This window comes from Schistocerca americana, chromosome 3 (assembly GCF_021461395.2).
Source record: "Schistocerca americana isolate TAMUIC-IGC-003095 chromosome 3, iqSchAmer2.1, whole genome shotgun sequence".
NCBI classification, from domain to species: domain Eukaryota; kingdom Metazoa; phylum Arthropoda; class Insecta; order Orthoptera; family Acrididae; genus Schistocerca; species Schistocerca americana.
This window is the reverse complement of record NC_060121.1, coordinates 186,495,829-186,511,065: the sequence shown is the minus strand read 5'-3', so window position 1 is coordinate 186,511,065 and position 15,237 is coordinate 186,495,829. Positions and strand designations below refer to the sequence as shown.

General features: G+C 40.3%; 1 protein-coding gene across 1 annotated transcript in view; it reads left to right on the top strand.

The window, feature by feature from the left end:
* Positions 1-15,237, top strand: part of LOC124605679 (putative aldehyde dehydrogenase DhaS) — a 206,889-nt gene that overhangs the window by 163,905 nt on the left and 27,747 nt on the right. The window contains exons 8-9 of the mRNA XM_047137530.1: positions 85-333; positions 9,866-9,965. Coding sequence (XP_046993486.1) covers positions 85-333; positions 9,866-9,965 — 349 coding nt within the window. The remainder of the gene's footprint in view (positions 1-84; positions 334-9,865; positions 9,966-15,237) is intronic.

Sequence of the window (15,237 nt, the reverse complement as noted above, 5' to 3'; positions counted from 1 at the left end):
GCACAAGCATGCTCCAGATAATTTAAGTTCATAACCAGTGTGAAAGAGCACTAATTTTGTTGTTTGATAATTAATCTGTTGCAGATAATTAAGGCAAATTGTGCTAGCAATGAGTCAAGAACTTGTTTCTTCACTCCAGCAGTTGTGGTTGGAGCAGGGGCTGAAGAAAACAATGTTTTGGACAATTTCTTATGTGTTCCAGTTCTTACTGTTACTGCATTTAGAACAGCCAAGGAAGCTATTGCACTGGCAAACAACAGCCTCAATGGTTTAGCAGTTTCTGTCTGGACAGAGAATATTTCTCTTGCTTTTGATGTTACTAAAAAGCTTGAGGTAAGCACTAATTGGCAATGTATTTAACCTTGATTTAAAAAATCATGGCAAACAAAAGAGAGAGATTAACTGCTCTAACTAAAGATACATTCTGATGATGATTATGTTGCAAAGGCCAGTTGCTCATTAAAAAACTAATAGTCAGCTTAGCAGATCTAACACTTTAAGTACAAGCCAACTCAGAAAGTCAGAATTCGGAATCATGAATTGCCCCTGCCTGTTCAAATTCTGAGACTTTAGGTACCCAATGACTCAATAGAAATTAATTTATGACTGATATTTACCATGTAATCATTATCATATCTTTCCATCAAAACTATATTTTTCCCACTTTTTGTCAGTTAAGAGATTCTTCCATCATGATTTAAGTCTAGGCATTTTAACCTGTGTACATATCTATACATATATAAAATAATAATATATTATCACAAAATATAGTTCAGAGTGGATAACAAATATCACACTCGTGACACATGGAGGAAGAACCAATTAAGAAGCATGCTCCATCCCATCTATCTAATCTAGTCTGATTGATAGTGCTTGAAAAAGGACCTCAGTACTCAGGATTAAAGTCAATAAGAAGTCTACCTACAAATCTATAGAGTGGTGCACATGACAGTAACTTCTCAAAGAAGTTTAAAGGCACTCTAGTAAAAAGGACTGTTGCATTGTTAATAATTAACTAATAAATTAAATTTGTAAATATTAAAAAATGAAAAATCTGAGGTGGAATAACGATAGGAATTAGAATAGACTGCTACTCACCACATAGATAAGATGTTGAACAGTGGATACACACATTTAAAATCAGACTGTTGGTTACTCGCACATATATGGCAACTGTCACCTCTGGGTGCTGAGGTGAGTAGCAGTCTCAAATGAATTGGTGGTGGGCTGCAAGGTGCAGGAGGAGGTGAGGAAGGGAGTGGAGGGGGCCCTATGCAGCTGCACTGGAGTAACAGTAGGCATGTATAGGTTTGGATGAGTGGAGAAGGGAATAAGGGCAGGTGGAGGACATGGGTTAGTGAAGGTTGAGGCCAAAGGGTCTACAGTAATAAAAGATTTATTGCAGAGAGACTTTCCTCCTGCACATGCCAGCAAAAGCTGATGTTGACAGGAATATACAGATGGCACAGGCTGTGAACTAGTCATTGAAGTCAAGCCCTTAATGTTCTGCCACAGGTTTAACAACTGATTGGGTCACCTGTCTCTTGTGTGATTTTAGTGGTAGCCATTTGTGTGGACAGACAGCTTGTAAGTGCTCATATCCACACAGAATGCTGCACTATGGTTACAGCTAAGTTGGTATACCACATGACTGCTTTCACGTGTGGCCCTGCCTTTAATGGAGTAGGAAATACCTGTGACAGGACTGGAGTAGATGTTTGTAGGAGGCTGTATGAGACTGGTCTTTCATCTAGGTCTTTTACAGTGATTTGAGCCATAGAGCAGGAGAAACAGAATAGGGATGAATGAGAATACTGCATAGGTTGGGTGGGTGGCAGAATACTACTGTGTGCAGGATAGTGGGAAAGTTATGTCTCTCATCTGGGCGTGACAAGAGGTAGTTGAGACCCTCGTGGAGGAAGTGATTCAGCTGCTCCAGTCCTGGGTGGTACAGAGGCCTCTTTGTGATTAGCCAGTCTGCGTGTAGGTGATGGTGGATCACTGGGAAGATGTTTATGGATCTGTCCCCTCCATATTCTCTGTCCAGCCTCTCACACACCTTCTGTTCCCTGCTGTATCCTTCTCTGCTTTCCACTGCCCCCGCCCCCTCTGTGTAGCAAAGCATCCCGATGCAGCACTTAGCAGCCCATAATCCTGTCCCTGCCATGTCCCTGCGCACCTCGCATGCAGCACTACAGCATCTTCTTCCAGTTCTACTGTACTTTCCCTTCCCCTCCCTGCCCCACACCTCTTCAGTACCTCAGCTACCCACCACAGCTGAGTTCATTACCCTGCTCAAGTAGGGCGTCAGTGCCCATAGATGACAGTGGCCTTGTGTGTGTGTGTGTGTGTGTGTGTGTGTGTGTGTGTGTGAATTGTGCATGCATGGATGTGTGCATTTGTTTCTAAATCTGAGTGAGGACTTAGTCTAATAGCTTAGCCACAACCTGGGACATTGTTTTCTGAATGAATTTTCACTCTTCAGCTGAGTGTGTGTTGATCTCTAGCTACGTTATCAGTAGGCTCGAACTTCACGCAAGCTTTATGGAGATGCTTCAGGAACACAAATATGATTCCCCGGAGGGAAGATGACATTTTTTTTTATGAACAATATTGAGAAAATTTAGAGAACTGGCATTTGAAGTTGACTGCAGAGTGATACTTCTGCTGCCAGCATACATATCCGATGTAGCCTCCAGTCGCCCCTCAGTGATGTCTACGGGTGCTGCTCCCTTGTGCCAGCAGTGGTTTTCCTCCCATTCCCTAGTGGACTGTCCAAATCACTTGGGTTCCTGTACACACTGTGGCAAGGAGGGGCACCTCCACTCAGTATGATGCAATCGCATGACCCAGCCCTACCCCAGGCTGCAACCACACCAGGATATGGTACATGTGCTTCAGACAGTAGTCCTGAAAGGCAATCCATTCATGCAGAATTTGTTTCTCACGCTTCAAATGCCTCATCAGGACATCTTTTTTCAGGTGGACACTGAGGCCACCACCTCTTTTATGAATGAGGTGACCAGTTCTCCTCTATGTAATCCATGCCTGGCCCCATTATCTCACTTGTTGGTTGATGAAAGAGGTCAACCCTTGGAAACAGCTTTCTCACCACCTCAGAGTTATGGATGGTATTACTCTTTTGGATACTGAGAAGGATGCACATCGAGAGGCTATTCCGGCAGAACTGTATTGTTGGGTATTGAGTTTGCCCCAATGGGATCATTGGGAGTACGTCCTGCTTGAAGACACTGGCATGCCACCACATGTACTGGTCCGGGATCGAAGGAAACATCAAAAAGATGATCTGTAGTTGTGCAATATGTGCCCAGTTCCAGGCAGCATGCCGTCAATACTTTGCACCCCCTCCCCTGCCTACTTCTTGCCTTCCTTGGGACGGCATCCATTTTGATTTTGTGGGCCCATTTTTGGGTTCTAAGTGGTCTCCCATTGTGGATGCTTGTTTGAAGTACCCCATGTTGTCCACATAGCATCCATACAACTGAAGCTGCCCTTTGCCTTAGCCCAAGTTTTGGCCATTGAAGGGTTGCCTCACCCATTGGTGTCTGACAATTCACGGCCTCTGCCTTTGAGGACTTCTGTACCACCAGTGGCATTAAATGCTTCTGTAGCTCTCTGGTCCACACTTCATCCATGTCCCTGCACACCTCGCATGAAGCACTACAGCATCTTCCCCTATTTCTACTGTGCTGTCCCTTCCCTTCCCTGCCGTACACCTCTTCAGTACCTCAGCTACCCAACCACAGCTCCCCCCCCCTCCCCCCTTGATTTTGCAGGCCCTTTTTTGGATTCTAAGTCATCTCTCACTGTGGATGCTTATTTGAAGAAGCTATCAAATCCACTACAGTGGTCCTTACTTTGTTTTTGAGCACTTATTGCAATGCACCCATTAACAACCATAGCCCTGTGGAGCTCCTCCAGGGTCACCAGCCTCGGACCTTGCCACATCTGCTGGCACCATTGCTTTCAGAACCTCACTTGTGTCCCTCTGGGTATTACACCCCTGGCACGGCAGTGTGTGCAAACTCCAATGGGAGTGCTGAGGCTTGGATGCCAGCAACGGTAGTGTCCACCCACAGGTGACGAGCTATGTCAGTCCAAACACAGAAGGGACTCAAGTGCCATCACCACAACCAGCTATGGCCTTGGACACAAGAATACCCTCTGCAGCCCCCTCTTCTACCACCATCTCATGCTACTGTGCCACAATGGCCAGAACCTTGGGCAGCTGCTACAGACGTCTCATTGCCATCCCGGCCCTCCCTTCTTGCTCCATGTGGATCAGTGGTTCAATCTGGCAACCCATGCTAGCAGTATTATAGTGGACACTGCCGACCACACTTCCTCCCCACATCCTACAGTCAATGAGATGGCTCCTTCACCCACACTTCCATTACACGTTCCACAGCATCTAGGGCATATCCACCCATATGTACTAGTTTCAGGGAGGGATCTGGAATTGGGCTGAACGGAAGTTGATGCCTGTCAGAGGAAATGGATCTCAATGGACAATAGAGGGCAGTGTCACTGCAGCATTGCACTCATCTAGTGAATGCACCACCATCTCGCCATGTGAATTCACTGCCCAATAGTGTCCCTCGTGGCTGGTGTAAATACCGCTGCACCTTGACCACTTAATCAGTCATGTACTTCATCTGATAGGGTTTTATACTATCTCTGCCATACTACTGACTACTTATCAATGACTTTGCTTGTTTTGATTCTCCTCTTTGGTCTTGATTTGTATTGTGGCTTGTACTTGGCCTGTTGGTAGCATTGTGTCGAAGGCTCATTGCAATTCATTGTTGCATAGGTTGGCCTTGACTTGCTCTTGTTATGTCAGTTTTGCTATTTGGTCAGCCTGTGTGCTCGACTTCGGCATGTGTTTGAGTCTGGTCTGCAGGCTGTCTTCCCGCTTTATGTCATAACCATTTCTCTCCAGTTTTCTGATGTGTGCACTGGTATCTGACCACTCACAGATGTAGCATAAACAATCCATTAAACAGTTGTCAGGTCATTGTTTTGTTAGATTCAGTGCTGAGAAACAGGATACAGTATAGTGTGAAGAATTTAGAGTGAAGACAATTAGTGGCTTACTAGGAAAATAAAGTACAATATTGAAGCAGAAATGGTGCAGAAAATAACTCCAATATGACCATGGTGGCTATGGCACTTGTTCCTTGTGTAAAGAGGGTAATGTGTTGACTAGCATTGTGTGTGGTCTGCACTCAATAGGCATGGGAAGGGGAGGCTGGCAAAGCTTATAGGTGACACTGTAGTGGGTGGTGGTGGGATCACTCATGGAAAAATTCCTGTAGTTGTTGGTGTTAGAGCTGCACCTTTTTTAGACTGAAGTCAGCTGATAGGCATACCTGCTTAGAGGAATTCCCTCTAACTAAAAGCTCATCTTCAGAGGAAGTCATGTTTCCAAGGAGAGAAGGAATTAGCATATTTCATCAAAATATAAGAGGTATTAGAGATAAAGTTAGTGAACTGCTTATAGATGGCGACTCTGAAATTATTGGTATATCGAATTTGACAATTCAGAGGCTTCCTTTACCAGGATACAGACTAGGTGGCTGGACTGTTTTTCAAGGAGTTCCTTGTGTGATGGGGGAGTGGCCATGTGTTAAAAAAAACAGTATTCCATTTCAGTCCATAGATGTATCACAGCACTGCACTGAACAGATATTTGAATGTTGTGCAGGGGCAGTTGGAAAACTAAACTTCTAATTTTTGTTCTTTATAGGTCCCCTATATCTGACTTCAGAACATTTCTGCTCAAGCTAGAGAGGGTTCTTGATTCACTTTATAGGAAGTACCAGAAATTAGTTATATGTGGTAACTTCAGTATAAATTTTGTATATGATGGAGCAACAAAAAGGATATTTGTAGATCTCCTAAACTCATATGATATGACGCAGACTGTGTTTTTCCAATTAGGGTGCTGGGGAAGCACAGCCATAGACAATATTTTTATTCATTCTTTGTTACTAGATGGGCATTCTGTTAGTAAAAGGGTGAATGGCCTTACAGACCATGATGCACAAATTTTAACACTACAAGGCTTTTTTACTAAAAAAAAAGTCACACATAATTACAAACTATGCAGGAAAGTTAATCCAACAGCAATAGCATTTTTTTTTTTTTTTTTTTTTTACTTTCCTTAATACATATCTCATGCTCTTTGAGAGTTGCTTTACATTAGAACATTCTAAATGGAGTACTAGCTGTAAAACACAGCCTGGTTGCCTGACTAGTGGGGTAAGGATACCATGTAGAACAAAGCAGAAATTATATCAAAATGTTAGAAGTAGTTACAACCTAGCTGCAGTAGCCCTTTACAAACAGTACTGTAAGGTGCTTAAAAATGTTATTAGGAAGGCAAAGATCATGTGGTATGCAAATAGGATAGCTAATTCACAGGATAAAATTAAAACCATATGGTCAGTTGTGAAGGAAGTGTCTGGTCAGCAGCACAAGGTCGACAATATAAAGTCAGTTTTTAGTAAAAATATTTCTGTTACTGATAAATCAGATATATGTGCAGTATTTAACAATAATTTTCTGAGCATTACTGGTGAATTAAATAAAAATTTAGTTTCTACAGGGAATCATATAACTCTCTTGGCAAATGCCTTTTTGAGATTGATGTCTGAAATACTCCTCTGTGATACAGACAAGAGGGAGGTTGAGTCAATAATTAAATCACTAAAGACTAAGGCTCTCATGGATATGATGGAGTGCCTAGCAGAATATTAAATTACTGTGCTGCACAGGTTAGACCTGTCTGCTAAAGTTATTGAAAAGATAGTTTATGTAAGGATAACTGATCATTTTATATCAAATAATTTGCTATCAAATGAACAATTCAGCTTTAGCAGTTGTTTAACAACTGAAAATGCTATATTCTCTTTTCTCTGCAAGGTACTGCATGGACCAAACAAAAGGTTTCGAACACTAGGCATATTTTTTGATTTAACTAAGGCGTTTGATTGTGTTGATCACAAAATATTGCCCCAGAAGTTGGACCATTATGGAATATGGGGAGTAGCTCACAATTGGTTCACCTCTTACTTTAACAACAGACAGCAAAAGGTCATTATTCACAGTGTTGAGAATGGCTGTGATGTGGAGTCTAAGTGGGGTACGGTCAAGTGGGGGGTGCCCCAGGAACCAGGGTTGGGGGCCACTCCTGTTCCTTATTTACATAAATGATATGCTCTCTAGTACTATGGGTAACTCTAAAATATTTCTGTTTGCTGATGACACTAGCTTGGTAGTAAAGGATGTTGTGTGCAACATTGGCTAGGTTTCAAATAGTGCAGTTCATGACTGCACTAAGTTCATAGCTTGTAGAAAATAAACTAACCCTAAATCACAGTAAGACTCAGTTTTTACAGTTTCTAACACACAATGCAACAAAACTTGACATTTTAATTTCTCATAATGGACATATGATTAGTGAAACTGAACAGTTCAAATTTCTAGGTGTTCAGATAGATAGTAAACTGTGATGGAAAGCCCACATTCAGGATCTTGCTCAAAGACTTAATGCTGCCATTTTTACTATCTGAACGGTATCTGAAGTGAGTGATCGTTTGACACGAAAATTAGTCTGCTGTACTTATTTTCATTTGATTATGTTGTATGTTATTATATTTTGGGATAATTCTTCCCATTCTAAAAGGCTCTCTCTCTCTCCCTCTCCCTCCCCCCCCCCCCCCCCCCAATAAGCAGCTTTCACTCAGTCAATACTCAAATCAAACCTGCATTTCAATTGAACTTCCTTAACTCTTGGGAACTTGATGTGTAAATAAATAAATCAGCTGGGTAAGCAAAGTGTCTGTCATGCCTGGCCTACACTTGGCTTTCTACTAATCAACTAGGAAGTTGGAATGGAGGACATGACACGTCTGATATCTGTGGAAGGCACTGTCTCACATTTCATCGAGATTACAGGCCCCAGAAAAATTTAATTGTTTAAACAGCTGACAGTATTAGAGTGCTTCAAAATGTGTAATAGACATAAAATATAAATGACTGACAAGTAAGGGAAGTTACAAAACCACTTGACGATTAAAACTGAGTGCTGGATTGGAAACTGAATGTGAACTATGCTTTTCATGGTCAGTGTTCCAATTACCTCAGGTACCCAGATGTCCAAATGCAGGCTTCTGCCTGCCGGTGCTTCTCTCTCTGTTACAGATTACAGCTTTGAGTGAGGCAGGACATCAGGTGTGCCTGGCTGGTAAGTCCCTCAGAGTATTTCCCTTGTAAGGCAAGCATCTGTGTATGGCCCATTTTGTACAGTATTTTTCTGTCTTAGATCTGCCTTCTTCACAGATGTACAGTGCACCATTGCAACAGATGTATTTAAAATAATACAGAGATACTTCATATGTTTCCCTGATGGCGAATCTGACAGAGCTCATCAAACGCCAGCTCTTACAATCAGAGATCCTCTGCACGCTCTGTTAAGATACATTGAATTTCAGCCATTTGGCTATTGACTAATTCTCTATAATCATTCCTGCAACAGCATAATGTGTTTTTGTTATCATATGCAATCACCTTAAACCATTCCAAAAAGAAAGAAGAAACTGTTTAACTTTGCCAATCAATAGCATTATAAAGCACAACATATAAATGAATCAAAACACATTTTGAAGAGAGGCAGTGCTCTTATCATTAGCTAATCAGCACTCAATTTATATGATTAAAACAGTCACTGCAGTTACACAAGGACACCAAGACTGTCCAGTTGATGCCTCTTCTGGTGTCCTGGCATATGTGTGGGCTGCAATGCCCAATGTACCACCATGTCTGCACAGCTACTGACTGAATCACACTGCCACTCCATTGGTCATCTACTCTTCTTTCATTCCCAAAGATACTATTGGTTGCTAATGTCTATTAAGAACTTTTCTTCTTTGTCTTGTGTTTGTGTCTTAAGAGTATTTTCCTACTTCCTTTCATGACTACTCATTCATCCTAGACTTGATTTGAATATAAGAAAAAATTGTTCATGTCTACGAAGACAACACATACTCAGTTGTAAAATTTGGCTTGCTTTCCCTTTGCATCCAGAAATGCTTTAACAGACTACCAAATGCTTTAGTACATATGACTAGATTGAGATTTGATCCACACTATTCTTGAATATGGGAGCAGTGCTTGAATCACTGCTTGAGCACTTTAATAATAAATCATTTTAATACCTGAACAGTAGTTTGGTGGATAAACACACAGAGAAAAAAAAGTTACAGTCATTACTTTAGTTTGTCCATATTTGAGTGTGTACTTTCCTTCAGTGAGTGAAAGCAAAGAGAGAACAACAGAAACAAGCATAGACGCAGTTGAGTAACTGTGTTAAAGGATTCCTTTCTGATATTATATGATAATTACTCTCAACACAGCATCTACCCATTGTCTCGTTTTGGCAATAAATTTAGAAGGGTGATCAACAATATTTAGAACAAAATAGTTTCATCCTGAATTACAGTGTCAAAGTTTTGCTGAACACTGCTGAGACTCTTAGGGACTAAACTACAAACTCCGTAGATTGTATCAAGTCCCGGTGAACTAACAAGTAGTATACAATAATGGAAACAAATAACAGCTTAGTCCATGAAGTTTAAAAAAAAATCTTAGGTGAAGTTACTGGAGCCATTTTGGAAACCACAGAAAATCAAACACAGAATGGGAAGATTTGAAGTTCAGTCCTCCTTAACATTAGAACTAGAATGTCAGAACTAGAATTTAGAATGTAATAATTAGTAACACTTTTGAAATACAGTAACTTTATGTTGCATATTTTTTTTTTAAATACTTTCATGTGCAGGTGGGTATTGTATGGGTCAACTGTCATGGTGAATTTACTGCAGGAGCCCCTTTTACACCACGTAAGAAAAGTGGACATGGAAGTTTCTGTGGAAAGGAAGGTAAAGTACAGCCACTTATTTATAATATACCTTTTAGTGTCCAGTGAAATCAAACAATATTTTACAAAATAATATAACAGGAAATATAAAAATCTACTCACCAAGCAGCAGCAGAACACACACATAGAAGAAGGCTATAATTAGGCAAGCTTTTGGAGTCAGTGGCCCCTCCTTCATGCCGAAAGGTTGAAGGAGAAGGGGGAGGGATGAAGGAAAAGGACTTGAGAGGTCTAGGGTTTAGCTTAGCATCTCACTTTTGTAGATCAGAAATGGAGAAAGGAGGAGTTGCCACATTCATCAGGAACTGTCATAAATTTAAGAACATAGACATTCATAACTTTTGCCTAGAACAGCATATGGAAGCATGTGCAACAGAAGCAGAATTTCACAAAAAATCCTTCATAATATTAAGTGTAATTGAGCACCTGCAGGTAACTTTAACCTGTTTGTAAACCACCTTGAAGCTGTACTGGCCCATTTAACAACCAAAAACAAAGAAATAGTGGTTGCTAGTGATTTCAATGTAGATTTCCTTAAAGACTCTCCCAATAAGAACTTATTTGAGTTAGTAACACTATCATTCAACTTAATTCCCACTGTAAAGTTCCCCACTAGGGTAACCAATTGCTCACAAACAGCCACTGATAATATCTTTATAGAAACGTCCAATGAACAAAATTATATTACAAAACCAATAGTCAATGGCCTCTCAGTCCATGACATGCAGTTCCTTCTGTTAAATGTTAATACTGAACAGGATAGAAAATCTGTTAAATCTGAGCTCTATAGTGTAATCAATAAGCCAAAAAGTGATTATTTTAGGACACTCCTCAGAGACATTCGCTGGACTGATGTTTACAGTGCTCATGGCATGAATGAAAAATATAACACTTTTGCTAATAAAGTGCTTACCTTATTCGAACACTGTTTCCCCCCAAAACTTACCAAGGTTAGAGCAATGTCTACAAAGAAGCCATGGATTACTTAAGGAATAGGGGTATCTTGTAAAACAAAAAGAAAACTGTATCTGTCAGTCCGAAAAAGTTCCGATGTTGATGCTATAGCACATTACAAGAAATACTGCAAAATATTAAAGACTGTAATACGGACATCAAAGCAAATATATTACAAGGAAAAGATAGTCATATCAGATAACAAAATAAAGACAATATGGGATATAGTGGAGGAGGAGACCGGTAGAACCAGACATGAAGAGGCACAAATAGTATTAAGAGTAAATGATACATTGGTGACAGATGTGTATAGTGTTGCAGAACTTTTTAACAAACATTTTATAACTGTTACTGAAAAGACGGGGTTGTCAGGTTCAGTAGATGCTGCTATGGAATACCTCAGACCAGACATTTCAAGTAACTTCCATAATATGAATTTGACCCTCACTACCCCAGCAGAAATAATGTCCATCATAAAATCTTTAAAATCAAAAACATCTAGTGGATATGATGAAATATCAACAAAGTTAATTAAAGAATGTGATTCTGAGCTAAGTAACATATTAAGCTATCTGTGTAACCAATCGTTTATCAGTGGAATATTTCCTGAATGGTTGAAATATGCTGAAGTTAAGAAGATAAAGATACAGAATTTCCATCCAATTTCACTGTTGCCAGCATTCTCAAAAATTTTAGAAAAAGTAATGTACAATAGGCTTCATAACCGTCTCATCTCAAATAACATACTGTCAAAGTCACTGGATTTCTAAAGGGTTCTGATATCGAGAAGGCTATCTACACTTACAGTGAAAATGTACTTAATTCATTAGACAAAAAATTGCAGGCAACTGGTATATTTTGTGATCTGTCAAAGGCATTTGACTGTGTAAATCACAAATCCTTTTAAATAAATTAGAATATTATAGTGTAACAGGAAATGCTGCAAAATGGTTCAAATCTTATATCTCTGCCAGGAAACAAAGGGTTTATTGGGAAAGAGACATGTATCAAGCTATCAGGCATCATCCAACTGGGAACTAGTTACATGTGGGGTCCCACAAGGTTCATTTTGGGGCCCTTACGTTTTCTTGTGTGTATCAATGACCTTTCATCAGTAACGTTACCAGATGCCAAGTTCGTTTTGTTTGCTGATGATACAAACATTGCAATAAATAGCAAATCAAGTGTAGTGTTAGAAAGATCAGCTAACAAAATCTGTGTGGACATTAATCACTGGTTCCTAGCCAATTCTTTGTCACTGAACTTTGAAAAAACACACTACATGCAGTTCAGAACTTGTAAGGGGTGTCCCAAGAGTATATGCCTAACATACGATGACAAGCAGATAGAAGAAGTGGACAGTGTTAAATTCTTGGGATTACAGCTTGATAATAAATTCAACTGGGAGGAGCACACCACAGAACTGCTGAAGCGTCTTAACAAATCTCTATTTGCAATGCAAATTGTGTCAGACATAGAGGATATAAAAATGAAAATTCTGATGTACTATGCTTACTTTTATTCCATAATGTCATATGGGATTATTTTTTGGGGTAATTCATCAAGCCAAGCTAAAGTTTTCTGGGCACAAAAACGTGCAATAAGAGTTATATGTGGTGTTAACGCAAGAACATCCTGCAGAAGCCTGTTTAGGGAACTAGGGATACTAAGTACTGCTTCCCAATATATTTATTCCTTAATGAAATTTGCCATTAAAAATATATCACTTTTTCAAACCAACAGCTCAATTCATGGAATCAATACTAGAAATGAGAATAATCTTCACAAGGATTTAAAGTCACTTAGTCTTGTACAAAAAGGTGTGCATTATTCAGGAACACACATTTTCAATAACTTGCCAGCAGCCATGAAAAGCTTAACAACCAATGAAATTCAGTTTAAGAGAAGCCTAAAGGATTTATTGGTGGCCAACTCCTCCTACTCCATTGATGAATTTCTCAGTAAAACCAACTAACATAACTTCTGTACAATTTCAGTGCAGTGATGTGTTCATTGTAAATGTGTGTGTGTGTGTGTGTGTGTGTGTGTGTGTGTGTGTGTGTGTGTAAGTACAATCTAACTTCTGCACAATTTCTGTGCAGTAATGTGTTCATTGTATTATAGTAGTTGTATTACACATTTATTACCTTATAAATAAATAAAAAAACTTTTTTATTTTAAATTCAGTGCCTTAGTATTTGTAAAATGACTCTTTCATGTAGTGCTCATTAAAAAAATGACGATCATTCCACTTGGGACCTGTGGAATGATACATCAGCTTATTTGTTTTAGTTGTAAATATTTGTCATGTATTGTTGTTTTTCTGACATGTTCTACATCCTGGAGGACCTCCTCACTATGGATCAATTGGAATGAAAGTAAACCTAATATAATCTAATCTAAGGAAAAAGGGTAGATTTGGGGAAAGTCACCCAGAACTGCAGGTCAGGGGTGACTTACCAGAAAGGACGAGAAGGAAAGACTGATTGTTAGGGACTGTACTGGACAAGACCTAGAAGGTGGAAAACAGGGTAATATGCAAGACAGAAATTACTGCTTAAACAACATGCATGCATTAATAAGAGTGGAAAGCTTAGTGCATTGTACAAAACAGAGATGGGAGGGGGTAGTAAGAAAATGAAAGACATAGAAAACTGAAATGGAGTGAAGAAAGGAGCAGTTACTGTGAAGAAATGCTGAGACAGAAGAAATTAACGTAATTAAGGCCAAGTGGGTGGCAAGAACCAAACACATGCTGTAGCACTAGTTCCCACACGGGTAGTTCTGAGAAAGTGTTGTTTGGGGGAAGAATCCAGATGGCACGTTTGCTGAAACAGGCACTGAGGTCATGGTTGTAATGTTGTAGCTTTGATAGTGTATGTTTTGCCAGTTACAGGGCTGGTATAGGTGGTGGTGGGAGGGTGCATAGGGTAAGTCTTGCAGTGGGGATGGTCATAGGGGTAGGAGCTATATGGTGGGGAGATGAGTGCGGAAGGAGCATATGGTCTGACAAAAATATTATGGAGATTTGGAGGGCAGTGAAAAGCTATTCTAGGTGTGGTGTGCAAAATCTCAGACAGAATGGATCTCATTCCAGGGCATGATTTTAGGAAGTCATAGCCTTGTTGAAATAGCTGACTAATACATTCCAGACCAGGATACTGTGTGATAAGTGGTGTGCTCTGAAGTTGTTTTTTGGCAGGATCAGCAGTACCAGGATTGGATGTGATGGCCTGGGAAATCTCCATTTGAACTAGGCTGGTGAATTATGTCCAATAAAAGCTCTCGTGAGAATGGTGGTATACTGCTGTAAGGAGTCTGCATCTGAACAAATACATTTGCCTCGAATGGGAGGGAATGTTTGACAGGCAGAGGATGGCAACTGTCAAAATGTAAGTACTGTTGTTTCTGAGAAGGTTTGATGTAGACAGAAGAACGTAGCTGGCCTTCGATGAGGGTGAGATCAACATCAAGGAAACTGGCACAGGATTGGGAATAGGACTATGTGAAATTTAACTGGGGGAAGGTGTTCAGAGATTAAAAGAATTTTAACAGGTGAGCCTGAAAATGAGTCCATATGGTAGATATGTCATCAATGTATGTAAACCAAACCAAGGGCTGAAGACTTATGGATCCCAGGAAAGCCCCCTCCAAGTGACCCCTCAAAAGGTTGGCATAGGAAGGAGCCATCCTGGTCTGTTTGTATGTCTGCCCCTCAAAGGTGAAGTAGCTGTTGGCAAGTACAAAGTTGATAAAGGTTAGTGGCATGGATGTCCATAGCTTTGGAATCAGGTGGATGCTGACTAAGGAAATGTTCAGCAGCAGACAGACCATGTACGTGGGGGATGTTGGTATAGAGAGAGGTGGCATCAGTGGTGACAAGCAAGTTGTATGGTGGGAGTGAGACAGACATGGATTTCAGATGATCTAGGAAATGGTTGGTATCTTTGATATAGGAGGGAAGTCTTATGTCTTTCATTTTATTACCTGTCTATTTTTCACCACCCCACTTCCACCTCTGCTACGTACAATGCACTAAGCTTTACACTTTTATGAACTCATGCACAATGTTCAAGCAGCAATCTCTGTCTTGCATTTTACCCTGTCTTCCACCTTTTAGGTCCCAGATTTTCAAATTTATCTGGTGGAGTCCCTGACAACAGTCTTTCCTTCTCATCCCGTCTGGTAAGTCTCCCCTGACCTGCGGTTCTGGGTGACTTTCCTGAAATCTTTCACTTTTTTTAGACCTCTTCAGTCCTTTTCCTTCACCCCTCTTCCTTCTCCTTCAACTCTTCTGCCTGAAGAAGCAGCCACTGGCT